This window comes from Gopherus flavomarginatus, chromosome 6 (assembly GCF_025201925.1).
Source record: "Gopherus flavomarginatus isolate rGopFla2 chromosome 6, rGopFla2.mat.asm, whole genome shotgun sequence".
NCBI lineage: Eukaryota > Metazoa > Chordata > Testudines > Testudinidae > Gopherus > Gopherus flavomarginatus.
In genome coordinates, this window is record NC_066622.1 from 30,446,177 (window position 1) to 30,466,459 (window position 20,283).

The 20,283-nt window shown below is 57.4% G+C and overlaps 2 protein-coding genes across 7 annotated transcripts in view; one reads left to right on the forward strand and one right to left on the reverse strand.

Annotated features, from left to right (window-relative positions):
- Nucleotides 1-20,283, reverse strand: part of PC (pyruvate carboxylase) — a 242,256-nt gene that overhangs the window by 9,115 nt on the left and 212,858 nt on the right. The gene's annotated exons all lie outside the window — the stretch shown is intronic.
- Nucleotides 5,493-16,265, forward strand: LRFN4 (leucine rich repeat and fibronectin type III domain containing 4). Its single transcript, XM_050960417.1, has 3 exons — nucleotides 5,493-6,653; nucleotides 10,746-12,144; nucleotides 14,480-16,265. The coding sequence occupies exons 2-3, from the start codon at nucleotides 10,766-10,768 to the stop codon at nucleotides 15,180-15,182; spliced, it is 2,082 nt and encodes a 693-aa protein (XP_050816374.1). The 5' UTR covers nucleotides 5,493-6,653; nucleotides 10,746-10,765; the 3' UTR covers nucleotides 15,183-16,265.

Genomic DNA, 20,283 nt, shown 5'->3' on the forward strand with positions numbered 1-20,283 from the left:
GTAAAAGGTTGTTACAAGGAGGGGGGAGAAAAATTGTTCTCCTTAACCTCTGAGGATAGGACAAGAAGCAATGGGCTTAAACTGTAGCAAAGTAGGTTTAGTTGGACATCCGGAAAAACTTTCTAACTGTCAGGGTGGTTAAGCACTGGAATAAATTGCCTAGGGAGGTTGTGGAATCTCCATCATTGGAGATTTTTAAGAGCAGGTTGGACAAACACCTGTCAGGGGTGGTCTAGGTAATACTTAGTCCTGCCCTGAGTGCAGGGGACTGGATTAGATGACCTCTCGAGGTCCCTTCCAGTCCTATGATTTTATGATTTAATTCAGTTCTCCCTGCTCCCAGCCAATCAGCTGTCATGGCGCTGTAAATTCTGCTAACAGATTTAATGACAGATGGAGGCCCATCTAGTACAAGATGTGACAATGGTAGCATGGCCTGGTGGGTTAGAGCAGAGGGTGCTGAGAGTCAGGACTCCTGGGTTCTCTCCTCTGCTCTGGGAGGTTAGTGGTTAGAAATATGGGGGAAGAGGAAGGGAACCAGGACTCCTTGGTTCCATCCCTGGCCCTGGGAGAGGAGTGGTGTCTAATGGTTAGATCAGGGGGAGGGGATGGAAGTCAGGATGCCTGGGTTCTATTCCCAGCAGCACACTGTCCAGCTGCTTGTGTCCAAGCGAGGGGGAGGGGCAGCTACCAGCTTGTGCATTGAGGGGGAGAATGGGGACTGGCTGCTGGATGGGAAAGGCTGGAGTAAGCTGAGCCCCCCTGAGTGTTGTCAGAGCTGTCAAGAGGGATTAGACTCCGAGGAGCTGGACTGTGTCTCATGGGCTGGATGGACAGTTGCTGCTTGGGGAAGGGCAGAGCACAGGGGGGTAGCACAGGTGCAAGAGGGGTGTGGGTATTGCAGAGTGGGGCTCAGGGGTCAGCAGCTACACTGGGATCTCCAGCCCCATAAACACTGGGGCAGGGCATGCTAGACTCCCCAGGAGCCTAGCCTTGAGGTCAAGGTGAAAGCGCTCTGGATCTCACAGCTACACAACCACAGCATAGGCTGGAACCAGTAAAAGATGCAGGACCAAATCTAGCTAGCAGAGGGAAGTGCTTCTCTCACACACCCCCTTACAAAGAAGGGGAAACTGAGGTTCTATCCCCAGCTCTTCGAAGGGAGGGGAGGTCTAGTGTGCTAGTGCAGGGGATGCGGTTAGGGAATGGGATCAGGGCACCTGGGTCCCCTGGCTCTGCAAAAGAAGTAGGGTCTAATGGTTGAGCAGGGGGTGAGGGTGGGAACTAGGACTCCTGGGTTCCATCCCCATCTCTGCTGCATGACCCTGAGCCCGCCTTATCCCCTCCCTGCACCTCCATTCCCCACTCTGCCATGGTGACCCTGACCTGACCTGCGAAAACCATGCTGAGCCCCCTGTGAGCAAACCCTTCCTCGCCTAACAACTCCATTTTTTAATGTGCTGCTGAGGCCCTTAAACAGCCCCCTCTGGCCATGGCCAGCGATCCTGGCACCTGGCACTGCACGCTGAGACGCTAAAGGGCTCCTGATCCCAGGGCCAGGTGCAAGGCCTTCATGAGGGATAATTATCCTGCTGAGAACTGATCACCCTGCCCAGTGCCACCCAGGGATGGGGATATGGACGCTGCACCCTCCACCCTGTGCCCTCCTTTCACTACCCGCATGCCCGCTCCTCTGCCTGCACTTCTTCTGTTCACTCTTGTGTTAAGGCCCAAATGATGCTGTCTGCAGCTGGGCTCCCCAACGGCTGCCCACAGAGGGGCCTCTGCTGCTACCTTACCCACCACCTCATTTCCAGGAGACCGGCCTGGTGGGCTCTGGCCCAGCTCTGTCCCTGACTCACTACATACCTGGCAGCCTTCAGGGCAACCTGGCTGTAGTTTTTAAATGGGGAGATGGAAAAACCATTAACTCAAAAGAAACCCAAGGCGAAAAAGCAGAGCTGGGTTCTGTCACATACACAGAGCAGGGCTGATTCACTCCAGCAGAGGGCAGCAGGACAGCTAATATACACTTCAAATAATGAGCTGCTGCTAGGAAGAGAGAGAACCCAGGAGTCCAAACTCCCAGCCCCCCCACTCTAACCTGCTAGACACCCATTTCCCTCCTAGAGCAGAGGATAGACCCCAGGAGACCTGGATTCTCAGCCCCTGCTCCCTCCAACCCATTAGACCCCACTCCCCTCCCAGAGACAGGGCTAGAACCAGGAACCCTGCTCCCCCACTCTAACCGCCAGACATCAGTCCCTTCCACGATTCTGGTTAATCACCTCCCTGGCCAGTCAGTTAAGGAGGTGCCAAACCCAGGGCTCCTGGGTGAGATTCTGTATCCCACTAATGGCTGGGCTCGGCAAACGTAATCCTAGCCCTATATCAGCTTTACGGTTCCCTTCCCCCAGAGCTCTTGGTGGGGGGTGGCAGGAGGCTGTGCCTCACGGAAGGACAGGGGGGCTTAGAGGGGTGAAGCTGGGTTAGAAAGGCAAAAGGGATCAAAGCATTGAGGGTGTGGGGGCTGTTTATACTGGGATCCGTCCCCATTCCCTGCCCTCCCAGCTAGCCTATCCCTCTGCCCTGGGGCTGCATCATAGCCAGGGCTCCCTACAGGGGAAAGGCCCATATCCAATTTCCTGACAGCTCCCCCTTACCCAGCCAGTCCCACAGTGGGCACAGTCTAAGCTAAATTTCTTCCCACCCTCTACACTTGCTGCATTTCCTCATTAATTAATCCATCAGGGCGCTCAGCAGCTAATGAAGGAAGAACATAGGCTAGGTGCAGAGAGAAGGGCCTTGGAGCAGGAGGCTCTTGGGTGAAGGAGGTTTCAGAGAGGGAGCTACCCCCTCAGTTCCCATCTAATTCCTCACCCCCAGTAGGGCTGTACCCTTCAATCAGGTCCCTAGAGCTCTAGGAGTGAATGCCCCTCAGCGATGGGGCTCTGAGCCCTCTTGCAGATACTGACTAAAAGCCCCCAGATGGAACCCAGGAGTCCTAGCTCCCAGCCTCCCCCCCCCACTCTAACCATTATACTCCCCTCCCCAAGCTGGGGCTAGAACCTGGGAATCCTAACTTTGTGTCACTACTGCTCTAACCATTAGATCCAACTCCTATAAGTTTGAGCAACTGCATTTCTGCTCAGTAGGGGGCAGTGGTGTGTCCCCTCCCCCCACAGTATCATCTAACCCGGGGTCAGCAACCTTTCAGACGTGCTGTGCAGAGTCTTCATTTATTCACTCTAATTTAAGGTTTCGCGGGCCTGTAATATATTTTAACGTTTTTAGACGGTCTCTTGCTCTAAGTCTACAATATATAACTAAACTACTATTGAATGTAAAGTAAATAAGGTTTTTAAAATGTTTAAGAAGTTTCATTTAAAATTAAATTAAAATGCAGAGTCCCCCGGTCCAGTGGCCAGGACCCAGGCAGCGTGAGTGCCACTGAAAATCAGCTCGCGTGCCGCCTTCGGCATATGTGCCATAGGTTTCCTACCCCTGATCTAACCCAGTCCTAAACCTCTTAAACAGAAACTCCCTCATCGCCCCCCCCCGCCATAAATCCCATCACACACAGGCTTAACCTGGCCCCTGTTCGCCTAAGTGAACATCTGTTCAGCATCTGGCAGAGAGGAGAAAGACTCAGAGCCCCAGCTGGCATAAGCCAGCGCTCACCGGGGGGGCTGGCAGAGAGCGCCTTCCCCTGCACAGCTCTACAGTTGCCCCTCAGTCCTAAACTGCAGTGCTCTGCCCTGGGCTTGTCCCCCCCCCCCCCCCATGGCTCTGCCAATGCCCTGCCGTGGGCTTGTCCCCCCCCCCCATGGCTCTGCCAATGCCCTGCCCTGGGCTTGTCGTCCCCCCATGGCTCTGCCAATGCCCTGCCCTGGGCTTGTCCCCCCCATGGCTCTGCCAATGTCCTGCCCTGGGCTTGTCCCCCCCCATGGCTCTGCCAATGCCCTGCCCTGGGCTTGTCCCCCTCATGGCTCTGCCAATGCCCTGCCCTGGGCTTGTCCCCTGCTATGGCTCTGCCAATGCCCTGCCCTGGGCTTGTCCCCCCATGGCTCTGCCAATGCCCTGCCCTGGGCTTGTCCCTCCTCATGGCTCTGCCAATGCCCTGCCCTGGGCTTGTCCCTCCCCATGGCTCTGCCAATGCCCTGCCCTGGGCTTGTCCCCCCCCATGGCTCTGCCAATGCCCTGCCCTGGGCTTGTCCCCCTCATGGCTCTGCCAATGCCCTGCCCTGGGCTTGTCCCCCCCATGGCTTTGCCAATGTCCTGCCCTGGGCTTGTCCCCCCCCATGGCTCTGCCAATGCCCTGCCCTGGGCTTGTCCCCACTCATGGCTCTGCCAATGCTCCTCTGTGCTGACCCCTAACCCCCTGCCATCCCTGCCCCAAGGTCTGCAGTGGGCAGTTGTGAAGTTTGTCCATAGCACAGAACTGTTGGGCACTCTGGTCCCCTGGGCTCTGCAGCACATAAACTCCAGCCTTAGAAATTTGAATTATGACAGGAGTCAGGAAGCTACAGACCTCGAGGGAAATCCCAGCTCCCTATGCTGGGGATTGAGGTGGCTGCAAACAGCTGGCATTACAGGGCATTGGAAGGGGGGCAGTAAGGTCTAGTGGTTAGAGCACAGCACGGCTAGGAATCAGACTTCCATTGCCAGCTCTGAGAGAGGAGGGGGGTCTAGTAGTTAGACTAGAAGGGGCTGGGAGCCAGGACTCCTGGGTTCTGTTTTTGTGATTGGAAGTGTGATTCTGATTCCCTTTGTTCCTGCTCTAACTATTAGACTCCACTCCCTACCTGCAGCTGAGACCAGGCACTGGCCCCCTAATCCCCCCACCTGGTGAAAAAGGACCATGCACCCCCCCAAAGTTGAGCTGAACTCCCCCCATCCTGATATATGGGGACCTGCACCAGCCTCCACTTCCCCATCCCCCTCTTCCCCCAGCTCCAGCTGCCAGCCTTGCACCCCCCCTTCTGACCCCCTCCTGGTATACAGTGACCGTGCAGCACCCCCTGCCCCCTCCCCAGTGAAAGGGGACCTTGCACCAGCCTCCCCTCCCCTTTAGCTCCAGCTGCCAACCCCCCTCCCTGCCTCCTCCCTCTTATCCCCCCGCCCAGCTGCCACCTCCCCCATCCTGGTGTATGTGGCTCATGCATGAGCCAGCTCACCCCCACCTGCCCTCTCCCACCAGCTCCCAGTCCCCTTTCCCCACCTGCTGATCCCCGCCCCCCCCGCCATCCTGCTGGAAAAGAACCAGGCACCCCCCCCAGCCTTGCCCCCCTCCCCGCCGCACGGTGCAGCGGGACCATGCCCGACACTCCCCCCCCCCCAGCCGGGAAGGGGCAGAGCCGGCGCCGCGTGGGGAGGGGAGGCAGGATCTTTGCGGCCGCGGGCTCCGCGCAGCTCTCCCATCCCCCACGCCGCGGCACAGCTCCGGCGCCCGGGCAGGGACAGGGGGGCGCGCGTGGTTCCCACCTCCCGCAGGGGGCTCGGCGCCAGGAAGCGGAGGGCTGGGGGGGGGCAGCCGATACCCCTCCACTCCCAGCGGAGCCGTGCGCCCCAGAATCGGATCCAAGGCGGGCAGGGAACGCGGATGTGGAGAGGGGATGGGCCAGGGGATAGAACCCGGGCGTGTGGCGGGTTTGGAATAGAACCCAGGAGTCCGGGAGACAGAGACGGGGGAGGGGGGTGCTGTCCCCTGCCTGGGACCGAGCTGTAAAGCGATCGCACCCCTGAATGTTACAGCGGATGGGACCCAGGCATCCGGGAGGCTGCGTACCCACTGCCTGGAGATGTCAGCGGACCTTATACACGATAACCCCCCATGGATAGAACAGAGGCGTCCGGAGGCTCAGTGCTGGGGGTGACCATCCCCCTTCCCGGATGTATAACTTGATTAGGCAGCACCGACTGCACACAACCTCCGGCGGATAGAACCCAGGCGTCCGGCAAGTCCCCCAGAATGGATCTAGTCCTCGCCCGGATACTGGATTGAAAACGGATTGCACCCCTCCCCCTTTGACGGGGGACAGAACCCAGGCGTCCGGGGAGCGGAGGGGGGTGCCCTAGGGAATATATGTAACCCCCTGCCTGGAGCTATAACTGGACTGAACAACACGGATTGCACCCCAGGTGGATAGAATCCAGGCGTCCGTGGCGGGGGCAGAGGTGCCCCCAGAGTGTACATGCCCGCCCCTCCTCGGATATATAACAGGGTTGGACAATATCGATTGCACCCCCCAAGCCGCCGACGGAGAGAACCCAGGCGTCCGGTGATGCGGGGGGTGTGGGGGGTGTCTGTGCAGGTGCTGCAGGGGGCTGCTAGCCATGGAGGGCGCTCGGATGTAGCCGCACACGCGTATCCCCGTTCATGCCACCGCCAGCCAGGCACAAGTTGAGCCGCGCCGCAGCGGAGAGGAGCCGCCGGAGGAAAGAGGGGCCTGCTGGCCCCTCGGGGCAGGGGGACGGCTGGGATGGGAGGCCCCTTCGGCCGCGGTGACCCCGGTCCCCGGGCGTGAGCAGCCCGCAAGGACGCGCGGAGGCGGCGTAGGGGAATCGCAGTCCCGGGGATTTGCCAGGACGCGGGTGGGGGGCCCGGAGAAGGGAGACGTGCCCCCCCCCCCCCCCCCGAGACAGAGCGCAAGGTAAAAGCATCGGCCGCTGCGTATGGGGCGCGGGGGGGGAGGCGTCTGGGGAGGGGAGCTGGATCGGAGATGGGGGCAGAGGGGGGTCTGGATCAGAGCTTGGGGAGGGCATGTGGGGGCCTGAAACGGGGCTGAGAGGTGGATCAGGGACATGGGGGCCAGAGGGGAGCTGAAAGGCCTGGAGGGCTGAGTGGCTGCGGGCTGGACTGGAAGAACCTGGAGGGGCTGCATCCGAGCTGGAGGGGAACCTGGGGGTCTGCAGAGGGGCTGCGAGGGAGCAGAAGGGAAGCTAGGCAGGGGATAGGGGGCTGGACTGGGGCTGTGCGGGAGCTAGGCAGGAGCTTGGGGGCTGGACTGGGGTGGTGGGGGAGCTAGGCAGGAGCTGGGGGGCTGGAGGGGGCGATGGAGGAGCAAGGCAGGAGCGGGGGGTGGGGGGGCTGAATGTGTCTCATTAACTGTCAAAACTATGGTTGAAGGGCACCAGAGGGGTGTGGGCAGGAGAGGGGTGGAATAGCAGAGATTCACTCCCAATCTCTGGGCTGCTGGCCCCTTCCTGGCTAAGGACAGGGGCTGTGGGTGGGCTGGGTATGGGGGAGGGGTTCTGAAGGGGGTGGAAGGAAGCAGTGACCTGCCATCTTCCTGCCTCCTGTCCCAGTCAGAGGCCGCCAGGAATGAGGACAGCTGGTTGTAGTGACCCCATCCTTCCAAAGAATGACACCCCAACCACAGCAGAGCTGGGCACAGCTCCCCTCACCCACTCACCACCAGGAGGGGTGCCTGGGGTGGAGACATGGACAGACACACCACTCTCCCCGAATGGCTTGCACACACACACACTTGTGCCCACGCCTACAAACATGCACAAGTGCAGAGCCATGAGCACACACCAAAACCGCAGCTCCTCCACTCCCACAGAAATAAATAGGCCCAGACAGAGCAAGTGTTTCTTGCCTTCCCTCATTCCCAGAGTCAGGGATAGAACCCAGGAGTCCTGGTTGCCAAACTCAGACCCACTAAACTCCATCTGAAAGCCTGCTCCCTGGGTATATTCACCCAGCCAGGTCTCCAGTTGGTCTCTGAGCCCTCTGACCTGGGTGCGGGTACAGCTCCCCACCCCTTGTGCTTCTGCTGGCTCTGCCTGAGCTTATATACCATCAGGAGAGCAAAGAAGGAGACAACTGTGCCTCCCTTTGGAAGGGCCATGAGGGATCTGGGGCAAATAGAATCAAGGAGTCCTGGCTCCCAGCCCTCCCTGCTCTAACCACTAGAACCTACTCCCCCTCCCAGAGCTGGGAACAGCACTTGGAACAAAATCAAGTTAGGATTTGGGACTCCTGGGTTCTATTCCCGGCTCTACGACTGACCTTGGGCAAGTCCCTTTGTCGCTCTGTGCCTCAGTTTCCCCTTAGCAAAATGGGAAAAGTAATTCTCACTCCTGCTTTGGGAATTACTCAGAGATCTGCCAGCCCAGCAAATTCTGGAGTGACACCTGTGTGGCTGCTTTGACACCAATAATTCTCTTCATGGGGGTGCACCTTAGACACGCTTTCAGGTCTCTTTTGCCACAGATTTCCCCTTAAACACAATACAAACACTGCCAGAAGTCTCTTCCCTGCCTTTCTTCAAATGCACTGGAAACAGGATTATGAATATGTTTATCCGGCCCTTCCCCTTGCAGCCTCCATGATCCAGCCAGGGCCATAGGCAAGAGCGAAACTGACTAGAAATGCAAAGAGAAACTGACTAGTGTCTCATTGTTGGAGCTGAGTGAAATGGAGGGACCCAGGAGTCCTGACTCCCAGTCTCCTGTTCTTAGAGCTACACCACACTCCCTCCCAGAGCTGGGGAGGGAGCTCAGGAGTCCTGACCCCCAACCCCCTCCTTTCCCAGCATCTGTGGTAGGAACTCTGCTTTGATTATTTGCAGGATCTGTTTCTGGGAGCATATGCAGGGGCACGGGGACGTGTGGAGTTGACAGAAAGTGGAGCGATGGGAGGGATGCTCAGAGAAAGGGTGAGGGGAGGGAAAATGGCTATTTCTGTTTTACTCAGTGGTTATCTGAAACCCTGACACGATCCCTCTAAAAAGACAAGGTGGGTGAAGTAACGTCTTTTATTGGATCAGCTTCTGTTGGGGAGAGAGAAGCTTTCAAGCTACACAGAGCTCTTCATGTCCCTCTGAGGCAGCTCTGAGATTGTTCTCCCTGCAAACTGCTGCATCCTAGACCCTCCCAGCCATAGTTAGCCAAGCAGCCTGGAGCAACTCCATCCACGCACCAGGGCCCTGGAGAAAGACGATCCTGCCTGACCCCACCCCCTCCACCACCCCTGCCAATCATGTGCCAATGTCACTGGCATTATCAGGGCAACCTGAATGCTGGCGTTTATTAAATCAATAACTTCCCTTGGAACTACCCTTCAGACAGAAAAGGGTGTTGCACAGGAAATGGAGTGCTGGTGAGTTCCCAATCACCTCCGCGTTACCCCTCTATGCCCCACTGCCCCTCCCAAAGCTGACTCCCCTCGATCTAACCACTGTACGTAGAATGTAAGTTCTTTGGGCCATGGCCTGTTAGGACTCCTGGCTTCTATCCGCAGATCTGGGAGGGGAGTAGTGTCTGTCTAGTGGCTAGAGGGGGTGGGGGGAATGCTGGGAGCCAGGATTTCTGGCTCCCTTCAGGAATAGCAGCCATATCTGCTGTCCAGAAAACCAGTTCATCCCCTTCAGCCCTCATCTCTCTTCACTCCTCCCAATTGCCTGGAGGGGAGCGGGGGGGGGGGGTGTAAGCTAATGCAGCGCATGTCCAGTGGGGAGGATGCTGGGCTCTGGGACGGATGTAGGAACCAGGTAGCTCTTTAAAAATTCAGTGGCTGAACTATCGACCTGGCTGTTTCCCTGTCTGCGGCGCTGGGTGGTGGTGGGGGTGGCAGGATTATGGGGGGGAAAGGTGAGTGGCATAGAGAACACAGGCCTGGGGGACCGAGGAGGGACCCTGTCAGTGAGGGAAGGAGATGACGTGGGGAGCACAGGATGGAGGGGGGAATCTGGGAGGGATCCAAGCCATGGGGGAGACGGCTGGCATAGGAAGTGCAGGCTACAGGTGCGGAAGGGTTCCCAGCAGTGGGGGAGACCCCCTCCACTCCCAGGTCTGGGACAGAACTCAGCGCTGATGACTCCCAGCTCCTCCTGCTCTAAGCCGCCAGAGCTCACCCCCCTCTGAGTGCAGAGAACAGAACCACAGGGCTCTATAGGCCACAACAGAGACCACAGGCCCTGGATTAGTTCCTAGGCACTTCCTAGGGCCCCAGCTCCTGAAGTCACGGGACTGTACTAGAACTGAAGCTTCCATTTCTCATCCTTGTGGTTGGGGAGAAAAATAGGAAAACAAAACCCAGGTATAGCTGACCCAGCCATACCTGCCTGAGTCTGCAGATGGCGAGTCGATGGCTCCAAGACAGGGGAGCAGACCTGGGCATCTCAGTGGGGTGTTCCCTCCCATCCCCACTGCTCTGGGGGTCCTGTCAGTTCTGCCCAACTTGAGCAGCCACACCCCAGTTACTAGGGGGCCTGCTGGCAACCCATCCTCTCTGTGCAGCTGTCACTATAAATGGGGCCAGGCCACACTGCAAGGGTGGGCGACTGTTTGTGAGAGGAGCTACAGTGCAGGATTGGGGGCCATAAGGAGTGGGGCTGCAGTGCAGGAGGGGGCCATGGTATGTGGGGGTTGGGCTATAGACAGTGTCTGGAGCAGGATTTTGGTGCAGGGGGTACAGCCCTGGTTAAGGGGTGTGGCTATGGTGTGCGGGTGGGGCTATAAAGGAGGGGTGTGGCCACAGTGTGGCAGGCAGGTATCTGATGCCAGGTGTACCGCTCTGGTGTGGAGACCTGATGCCGGGGGATGGCTGTGGTATGGAGTTGGGGCTACAGTGCAGGGGTGTGGCTATGGCATGGAGGTGGGGCTCACATACAGGGTGGGGCTATGGTATGACGGGTGTAGCCCCATGCCCCAAGCTGCCTATACCCCTAGACCACCCTTTCCCCATATCCCTGCTCTGGGCTCACTCCATTCTCTGATCCCCTCTCTCCTCCCAGGCACTGCCCACTCACCAACCATGGCTTGCCTGCCGCTGGTGCTGCTTCTGATGGCAGGGACCCTGATGTCCTGGGCTGCCTCCTGCCCCTTCCACTGTGTGTGCCAGAACCTCTCTGAGTCACTGAGCACCTTGTGTGCCAACAAGGGCCTGCTCTTCATCCCAGACAACATTGACCGGCGCACAGTGGAGCTGCGCCTGGCCGACAACTACATCCGCGTGCTGGAGCCCCAGGACTTCCTCAACATGAGTGGCCTAGTGGACTTGACCCTCTCCCGCAACACCATCGACAGCATCCGTCCCTTCGCCTTTGGCGACCTGGAGAGCCTGCGTTCCCTGCACCTGGACAGCAACCGGCTGATGGAGATCGGCGAGGAGGCCCTGCGTGGGATGCTTAACCTGCAGCACCTCATCCTCAACAACAACCAGCTGGTGAGCATCTCGGCCGCCGCCTTTGATGACTTCCTGCTGACACTGGAGGACCTGGACCTGTCCTACAACAACCTGCGCCACGTCCCCTGGGAGGGCATCCGAGGCATGCTCTACCTGCACACCCTCAACCTGGACCACAACCTCATCGACTCCATCATGGAAGGCACGTTCTCAGAGCTCTACAAGCTGTCCCGCTTGGACATGACCTCCAACCGGTTGTACACTCTGCCCCCGGACCCGCTCTTCGCCCGCTCCCAGATGGGCGTCATCAGTCCCACCCCCTACACTGCCACCATTGTGCTGAGCTTTGGGGGCAACCCCCTACATTGCAACTGTGAGCTGCTGTGGCTGCGGCGGCTGGCCCGGCAGGATGACATGGAGACATGTGCCTCGCCGCCCCATGTGGCCGGCCGCTACTTCTGGTCAGTGCCTGAGGAGGAGTTCACCTGCGAGCCGCCCCTCATCACCCGCCACACGCACAAGTTGTGGGTGCTGGAGGGCCAGCGGGCCACCCTGAAGTGCCGCGCCATCGGGGACCCCGAGCCAGTGATCCACTGGGTGTCACCTGATGACAAGATCATCTCCAATTCCTCCCGGACCATTTCCTTCCGCAACGGCACCTTAGATGTGCTGGTAACCACAGTCCGGGACGACGGCTCCTACACCTGCATCGCCATCAATGCAGCGGGTGAGTCCACAGCCCTGGTGGACCTCAAGATTATCCCTTTGCCCCATCGGGGCAATGGGAGCAGCGGCCCGGTGCCACGCCATGACCCGGGCTCCTCTGACATTGCCACAAAGACAGCGGCCAACACCACCGACTTGGGGGTGGACGAGAGGAGCGTGGAGGTATCTGATGTGACAGCTGACTCGGCCTTGGTGCGCTGGGCTGTAGACAAGTCGGCCCACACTGCCTGGATGTACCAGATCCAGTACAACTGCACCGTGGATGACACCCTGATCTACAGGTAGGGGGCGCCGCAGCAAAGATGAGATTGGGGGAGTGGGTGGGAATGGATGCCATGGCACAGGAGGCTCCGGGAAGAGAAAACATGCTGGGTCATGCTCCAGCCACATCACTGGACCACTGAGAGTCTTGAGTAGGGGTGTGTGGCTGCAGTGCATTGCATTATGGGCATTCTCCAAGGAAGAGGGTGTGCCTGGAACACATGGCATCACGGATTTTCTCTAACATGAGGAGGGGCCACAGTACATGGCATTATGGGTATTCTGCAGTGTAGGGGGCATGGCTGGGCCACACTGCGTTTTGGGCATGCCTAAGGGAAGCTTATGGTTAGAGCAGCCCTGGGGTTGTTCTGAGGGCTTAGCTGGGAATTAGTCTCTCTGCTCATGTCGCACACAGTTGCTAATCCTGCCCGGGTTCTGAGTGCTGTGTCCAAGCCCAGAGGCAGCTGCCAGGGACTTTTGTACGAATAGCTCTGTGCCCCAACCTAGAGGGGGCTGCATCTCAGTGCTGGGCGAGGGATCTCTGTATAAACAGCCCCCATTCCCCAACCCAGAGGAGGCTAAATCAGCACCAGGAGCTTGTTGGAGTGGCAATGGCAAGTCCATTGGGAGCCAGACGATGGGGGTTGGGGGTGGAGAAGGCCATGCCATCCCAGTGGTTTAGGCTGAGACTATTAAAGTTCAGGCTAGAGATGCGAGTAGGGGCTAGACATATGGGGGTGGGGGCAGAAAAAGGGCAGCAATGCCGGGGGAGGGTCCAGATGTAAGGAACCTGAGTTCAGAACTGCTGGGGGAGGGGAGTGTGGACTAGTGGTTAGGGCAGGGGACTGGGTGCCAGGACTCCTGGATTCTACCACAGCACCCATCTCTGTACCTCAGTTTCCCCCTCTCACTCATTGCCTATTTAGACAGTCAGCCCTTCCCCTATTTTGTATGTAGAGGTGACTCACTCCAGGTCTGGAAGCCCCTATGGGGGGAGGAGGCTTCGGAGGGCAGAGGGCTCTTCAACCAGCCACCAAAGGCAGGGAGCTGAAGCTTGACAAACTGAGGCTAGAAATGAGGCCACATTTGTACCAAAGAGGGAGATTAATGACTGGAACAGCTGACTCAGGAATGGGTGGATTCCCCAGTACCGGAAGCTTTTCCAAAGCATCTACATGCCTTAGGAATTGAAGTCCCCTCTTCAAAAGTGAGGTGGGATCTGCACTCCAGAGGCAGTGTGGCCTGTTGGTTCCATCATTGGACTTGGGACTCAGAACACCTGTATTGTATTCTTGGCTTGGCCACTGCCTGACTCTGGCCAACAACCACCCCCAGTGCCTCAGTCCTTTGCGAAGTGTTTGAGCTCCAGGGATGGAAAATGCTGGATAAGAACTAGGTGTTCTTATGAATGATTCTGGGGGGCCCACCTTGAAACACCTTAAAGGGTCCTGAGTGTCGGTGGTAGGTACTGAGCAATGTTTGGAAACCCTTTGGGGATCTCAGTGTGCACCCCCCCAAATCACAAGTCACTTGAGGCCTGTTATTGAAGCTGCGTGGGTGAGGGCCCCTGACACCCTCACTTGGCCAGAAACAACAGAGCAGGAGAAAGACCTGAATGTGTTGGTTGATCACAGGTTGACTGTGAGCCATGGTGAACACCAAGGAGATCCTAGGCTGATCTTAGACGAGTGATTTCAAGCATTAATGCCATTGGCCAAGGCACTGGAAGAGCTCAGTGGGAACACCACGTGCAGTTCCGGCCACCTGCGTCTAGAAAGATGAATCAAACCGGCCCGGTGCGGAGAAGGGCTCCCAGGCTGATCAGGGGAGAGGAGAACTGATCTTAGGAGAGGAGACGGAAAGAGCTGGGTTTGTTTAGCCTGGCCAGGCAAAGGCTGAGAGGGGATCTGCTCTCTGAAAATACACCAGGGGGGTAACCTCAGGGAGGGAGAAGAGGTACTGAAGCTAAAGGAGAACGATGGCACAAGAACAAATGGGGACAAACTGGCTGGGAATCAACTGAGACTAGAGCTGAGAAGATTTGTGCCCAACAGAGAAGAGAGGGTCTAGAGCAGTGTCCCAGGAGGAGCTGGGAGGAGAGGGGAATGGATGGACACCCCACTTGTTTGAAGATGGGGCTGGATATGTTTCTGACTGGGATTCTATGCAGGGGTTGGGTTGGCTGCCATAGCAGAGACCGGACTCAGAGACCAGGAGGCTCCTTCCAGTCCTGGGTCTTATGAGCCACAGATCTGGAGCTGGATGCTGGCATGGCTGGGAGATTCCGCAGCCTGGGGGGATCAGCGGGGCTGCTCAGAGTGGTCCTTTCTGCTCCCTAAAATCTCTCTCTTTCAGGATCATCCCGGCCAGCAGCCACCACTTTGTGCTGAAGCACCTGGTCCCAGGCGTGGACTACAATCTGTGCGTCCTGGCCATCTTCGATGACACAGCCACCTCTCTGGCTGCCACGCGCCTGCTGGGCTGTGCCCAGTTCTCCACGCAGGAGGCGTACCCAGACTGCCACTCGCTCCACGCCCACTTCCTGGGGGGCACTCTGACGGTCATTGTGGGGGGCATTATTGTGGTGACCCTGCTGGTTTTCACTGTGGTCATGATGGTGAAGTATAAGATCTGTGGCAGCGGCCACTCTGGCATGCCCAAAGTCTCCAACATGTACTCACAGACCAACGGCGGGCAGCCGGGGGTGCCCAACGGGATGCTGCCGCAGCGGGGGCGGGGGCTGAAGGCACAGCGCCGGAGGGTGAGGGACAAGCCCGCTCGGCAGGAGGCACCAGAGCGCAGGACGGCAGAGGGGGTGGTGGCGTGCCAGGGGGACCCGCCAGACCTGGGGACCTCCAAGGCCAAGCGGAGCTGCTCGTTGGACATGGGGGAGATCTCCACCAGCGCCTGCTATGGTTATGCCAAGCGGCTGAGCATCATGTGGACCAAGCGCAGCCAGTCAGTGCATGGGATGCTGGCCAGCTGTGCGGCTGAGGGGGAGTGCAAGCGGGGCAGGGCTTTTGCCAGCGCAGAGGAGCTAGAGGAGAGCGTGGTATGACCCAGGCGGGCGGGAGTGCACCGCACTGGAGCAGCTGGCTGAACGCCGGGGAGGAGACAGCTGAGCCGGGCGAGGAGGGCCTCAGAGCTGACATGCTGACACTCCATTGGATGTGGTGACAGCTGACCGGACATGGCAATGCGCAACCCACCCCGGTAGCCTCCTCTCTGAGCCGGTGACACTCCAGCCAACGTGGCAAACCTTGATCGAACCTGGTGACACTTGAGCCAATGCGGTGACCCCTGAGCTGACGCAGGTCTGACACCACCAGGCCAGGGCCAGCACAGCAGCACTCCCTCTGACACTGGATTTCCCCAGGGAGAGTGCCCAGTTGGCCAGACACAGAACCCCACATGGCTGGGGGTGGGTTTGGGTTTTGCCATCGGACCTAGTTTGTCTTGACATCTGAGGCTGGAAATGTCTGGAATCCCCTGGCTCTTCCTGCTGGCACCCCCACCTTGATGCACATGGTGTGAGACACTCAGCTTGGAAAAGGGGAGTTGGGGGGGAAATCGGTACTGGATCAGAGAAGAGGGGCCTGGACAGGCAATCGGTACCAGGTCAGAGAGGGTGGGCTTGGATGGGAGACTGGTACTAAAAAGGAGAAGGGAGGTCCTTTACAGGGAATGGGCCCCAGATTTGAGAGGGGGTGCCTGAAAAAGGAGTAGGCTCTGGATTGGAGAGGGGCCCGAATGGGGGATGGGCCCTGGATCGGAGAGGGGCCCGGATGGGGGATGGGCCCTGGATCAAAGAGTGGTTGGGCTCTGGATTGGAGAGGGGGCCCGAAGGAGAATAAAAACTGGATTGCAGAGGGTGCACCTGGATGGGGAATTGGTACTGGGCTGGGGGGCTGGATGGGAAATCAGCGCCAGACTGGACAGGGAATCAGTACCAAGTATTTTATGTTTTGGTTTTGTTTTTAAAATCTTTTGCCTAAATAAATAAATAAACCTGAGTCACTGAGGGTTCGAGGTCTGGCAATGGACGGAGAGCAGCTGAGACAGGTTTGTGAGCACTGGGCGAGGGATCCCTGGATAAACAGCCCCTCTGCCCCACTCCAGAGGCTGCTGCATCTCTGCCCCAGGTGGGGGATCCACTGCAGCAACTTTGCCAGGAATGAAGTGTAACTGACATGGCGATGTCCCGGGAGCCCGAACCCATGGCCTGAGAAGGGAGAGCTGCCCTGAGTGTGTGCACAGGGCCGGCTCCAGGCACCAGCTTAACAAGCAGGTGCTTGGGGTGGCCACTCCGGAGAGGGGCGGCACGTCCAGGTATTCGGCAGCAATTCGGTGTAGGGTCCCTCACTCCCACTGAATTGCCACAGATCGCGATTGCGGCTTTTTTTTTTTTTTTCTGCCTGGGGCAGCAAAACCCCTGGAGCCAGCCCTGTGTGTGCGTGTGTGTGGTGTGATGTTGTGGGTCGCCAACCCAAACTGGGTGCCTGGCAAGGGCATGAGATTGTGGGAGCTGGGATGGGGGGAGGGGCTGTGGGGAAACTGGACTGAGAGCTACAGCTCCGGACCTTGACATTTCTACACAACAAGAATTACCACGGCAACAACAGCCACATTAAAGAGCCTGTAGCCTTGAAAGTGAAAGATTTACTGGGCGCAGCGTAGCTGGGGATGGCAAGGTGAGAGCGTCTTGCTGCTGAAGAGATGCACCCTTCTCCCTAGAGAGATCATTAACTCCCCTCTCCCCCCTTCCTCGGGAGATCCCAAAGGTGCACGTGCACTCGAGACAGTGCTCCTCCCCTCAGAGCGATCAGCTCAGGCTCTCGGCAGACTCAGGCTGGTGTCTTTGTGGTGGTTACACTCGGGGCCGTTCCCCTCTCGGAGCAGTTGGCTCAGGCTCTCAGCAGACTCAGGCAGGCACTGGTCACACCTGGGTCACCTCTTCTCCTCAACCACAATGCCTGGGAGCAGTGATCCTACCACAATCACCTGACTCCAGGAGCTCAGGCCTTGGGTCTGGGCCTGGAACAACAGTGCCATTGCCCAGCATAGGAGCAGTGCCCGGCATGGGACACCTTCAGAGCCCATAGCAGTCACCTGCACTCAGAAACCCTCCACACTCAGTGCACTCCTATCCCAATGAGCCAGGCCACTGCGTTGGCTCTCCCACCTTCCAGGTGCTCTTTGGAGCATAAGGGAAGATAAAAGCCAGGCACTGATGACAACAGGGGAGGGGCAGGGAGCAAGGTTAAATGGGCTCACCAGGGGGCTGAGTCTGACTGAGGAAGAAATTGGGAGCAGGAAGCAGAATGGAAGGGGAGCTGGGGATGACACAGCTGGCCAGGGAAGGAGTAAAGAACTTGGGGTAGGGGAGGTATGGGCATGGATAGATAGAGGGGTGTAGGGAGGTAGGGGGATGGATGGATAAAGGGGTGGATTGAGGGGTGCGAGGGGTAAGGAGATGGAGGGGGAAGGATGGATTGAGGGGTGGGGGTAGGGAGGTGGAGGGGGATGGCTGGCTGGAGGAGTGTTGAAAGGAGGGAGGGAGAGGGAGATGGATGGATGGAGGGCGTGGAGGGGGATGGATGGTTTGAGGGATATGAGGGGTAGGGGATGTGGGAGGGGATGGATGGATCGAGGGGTGGGGAGGTAAGGAGATGGACGTGGATGGCTGGCTGGAGGGGTGTTGAAAGAAGGGAGGGGAGGGAGATGGATGGATGGAGGGCAGGGAGGTGGAGGGAGATGGATGGATCGAGGGATGGGGGTAGGGAGGTGGACGCGGATGGCTGGCTGGAGGGTCATTGAAAGGAGGGAAGGGGATGGATGGATTGAGGGGTGTGAGGGGTAGGGGATGGATGGATTGAGGGGTGGGGGTAAGGAGGTGAAGGGGGATGGATGGATCGAGGGGTGGGGAGTAGGGAGGTGAAGGAGGATGGCTGGCTGGAGGGGTGTTGAAAGGAGGGAGAGGGAGGGGGAGGGAGATGGATGGAGGGCAGAGAGGTGGAGGGGGATGGATGGGTGGGGCATAGACATGGAGGGCTGTGTTTGGGGATGACTCATGGGTGTGGTGCTGACTTTCCCCAGCTGGGGTAGGGTCCTTAATGAAACCCAATTCTGTGGCATTGGCCCAAGTGAGCTCAGCCAGGTAGGGGAAGGAGCCTGGCAGATGGGTGGGGATTAGATTGCAAAGCCCCAGGCTAGGGGAGACACTCTGACTGGGCTGTCAAAGAAGGCTCAGGAATGCAGGTGCCCAGATCAGTGGGTTTGATGCATTAAGGGTCTGCACATCCCAGCCTGAAGCTGATGGGCAGATTCCCAAAGAGCTGGTGGGTGTCCCCTGCAGTACTCGCAGGTTTCAAGGCCGGAAGTGCCCTCTGCCCCCATCTGGTCTGTATAACCCAGGATCTCCCACAGCTAGTCCTGCCTCCAGCCCAGATCTGCTGGTCAAGCTACAGCGCGGCTTTGAGACGTCCGCACTTGATACAGAGACTCCAGTGAGGGAGAATGTGCATGGGAGTCTAGTCTTTGTCCCAGACACCAATGATTGTGGTTTTGTCTAGACAAGGGAAGACAGAGCTACAAACTCCAGGCTAGACAAAGTGTGCTCCTGTACAATAAGATACCATGATTGTCACTCGGAGGCCTAGACTGTCTGTGGAGTCAGTGTGAAGGGATGGAAGCAGCTACAAGCATGGCTGAGAGCTCTTCTTCTGGTTCAGAATATCACCAGGTTCAATGATCATGGGGCTTTGCAGCCTGCTACCATCCAGTTTTTAAGTTCTCAGCCATTCTGATGTGAGAAATGACACCCGTGTGGTGTAACAGCCACAGTAAGGCATGTATCCACGCCATACTAAGAGTTCTAGACCACTGTGAGATCAGAGGTAACTCAACCAATCAGAGGTAACTCAACCACCCTTGCTCTACAGCTAATTTGCATGCAACAATTTCACTGATTGAAGCAGGGAGACTGCACAGCTGGTGAATTACTTGGCCCAGCTACCACACTTGGGTGATGGCTGGGCTTTCAGCTACTAGTGTAATAACAATCCTTAGCTCTTTTCATCCCTAGATCACCAAGCGCTTTACAAATGAGGTCAGAATCATTATTCCCATTGAACAGGTGAGGAAACCGAGGCACAGAGAGGGAATGTGACTTGCTCAGTGCCACCCAGCAGGCCAGTAGTTCAGTCAGGAATAGAACTCAGGTCTCCTGAGTCTCAGTCTGGTAGACTAACTACAAGGCAGTGCTGCCATTATCAATTTGCCAGCCCCAGATGCTCCAAAAATCATCAGGCTGAGAGAAATCGCAAGATTGTCTTACCAAACACATGACATTATTAAAAACCCATCCAGGTTCTGTTTACATTCTGGGCTTCTTAGCTTCTAGTGGGAGACAGTCCCCTAGTTATTAGTGTTATGCCTGGCCTAAGACTTCAGTATATAAATAAATAAAATGAATTAAAAGGAACTAGAGGATGCTGATTAGCAACATGGATCCTTCCAGAGATGGAAAACTGGTGGCTGAAACCACTCAGCCAGCAATCAAAAACCACAGTCCATTTGCCATTGTGATCATGTGTCTGTTTCGGGGCTACTTCCTGCTTTGGAAAGCTAGATGCTTTCTAGGTCTGTCCAAGGAGCTGGGTTAATGTAGCTACCGGCTTCTATTTAACACCCGAGCTCTGTGCAAAATAAGTCAGCAAACTTGAAAATCACATCATTGGTGAGGGGCTATAAATTGGAAACTCTGTGAGCGAACAGCCCCACATTTGTACCACAGACTCCACTCCAGCCCCCTGTCCTGCATGGCAATTTGCAGGGGTATCAGACCTTGTGTGGAGATCTCAAGGTGTTTCAAAACCCCGCCCTTTCATCAGACAGCCCGCAAGCTGGTTTCCCACAGGGACGGGTCTCAAGATGGAGATGCCCCCCAAACTCAATTTCCCCATTGTTCATGTCATCCCTTTCTCCACTCCCACTGTGCACCCTGCTACATAGTCCCCTCCTTGCAGTTTGCATCCAGCCCGTCCCCTTCAGAGATTCACAGACTTTAAGTCCAGAAGGGCCCCTCAGACCATCTAAGCTGAAGTCCTGCATGGCCCAGGCCAGAGACTGTCACCCAGTTATCCCTGCATGGAGCCCCA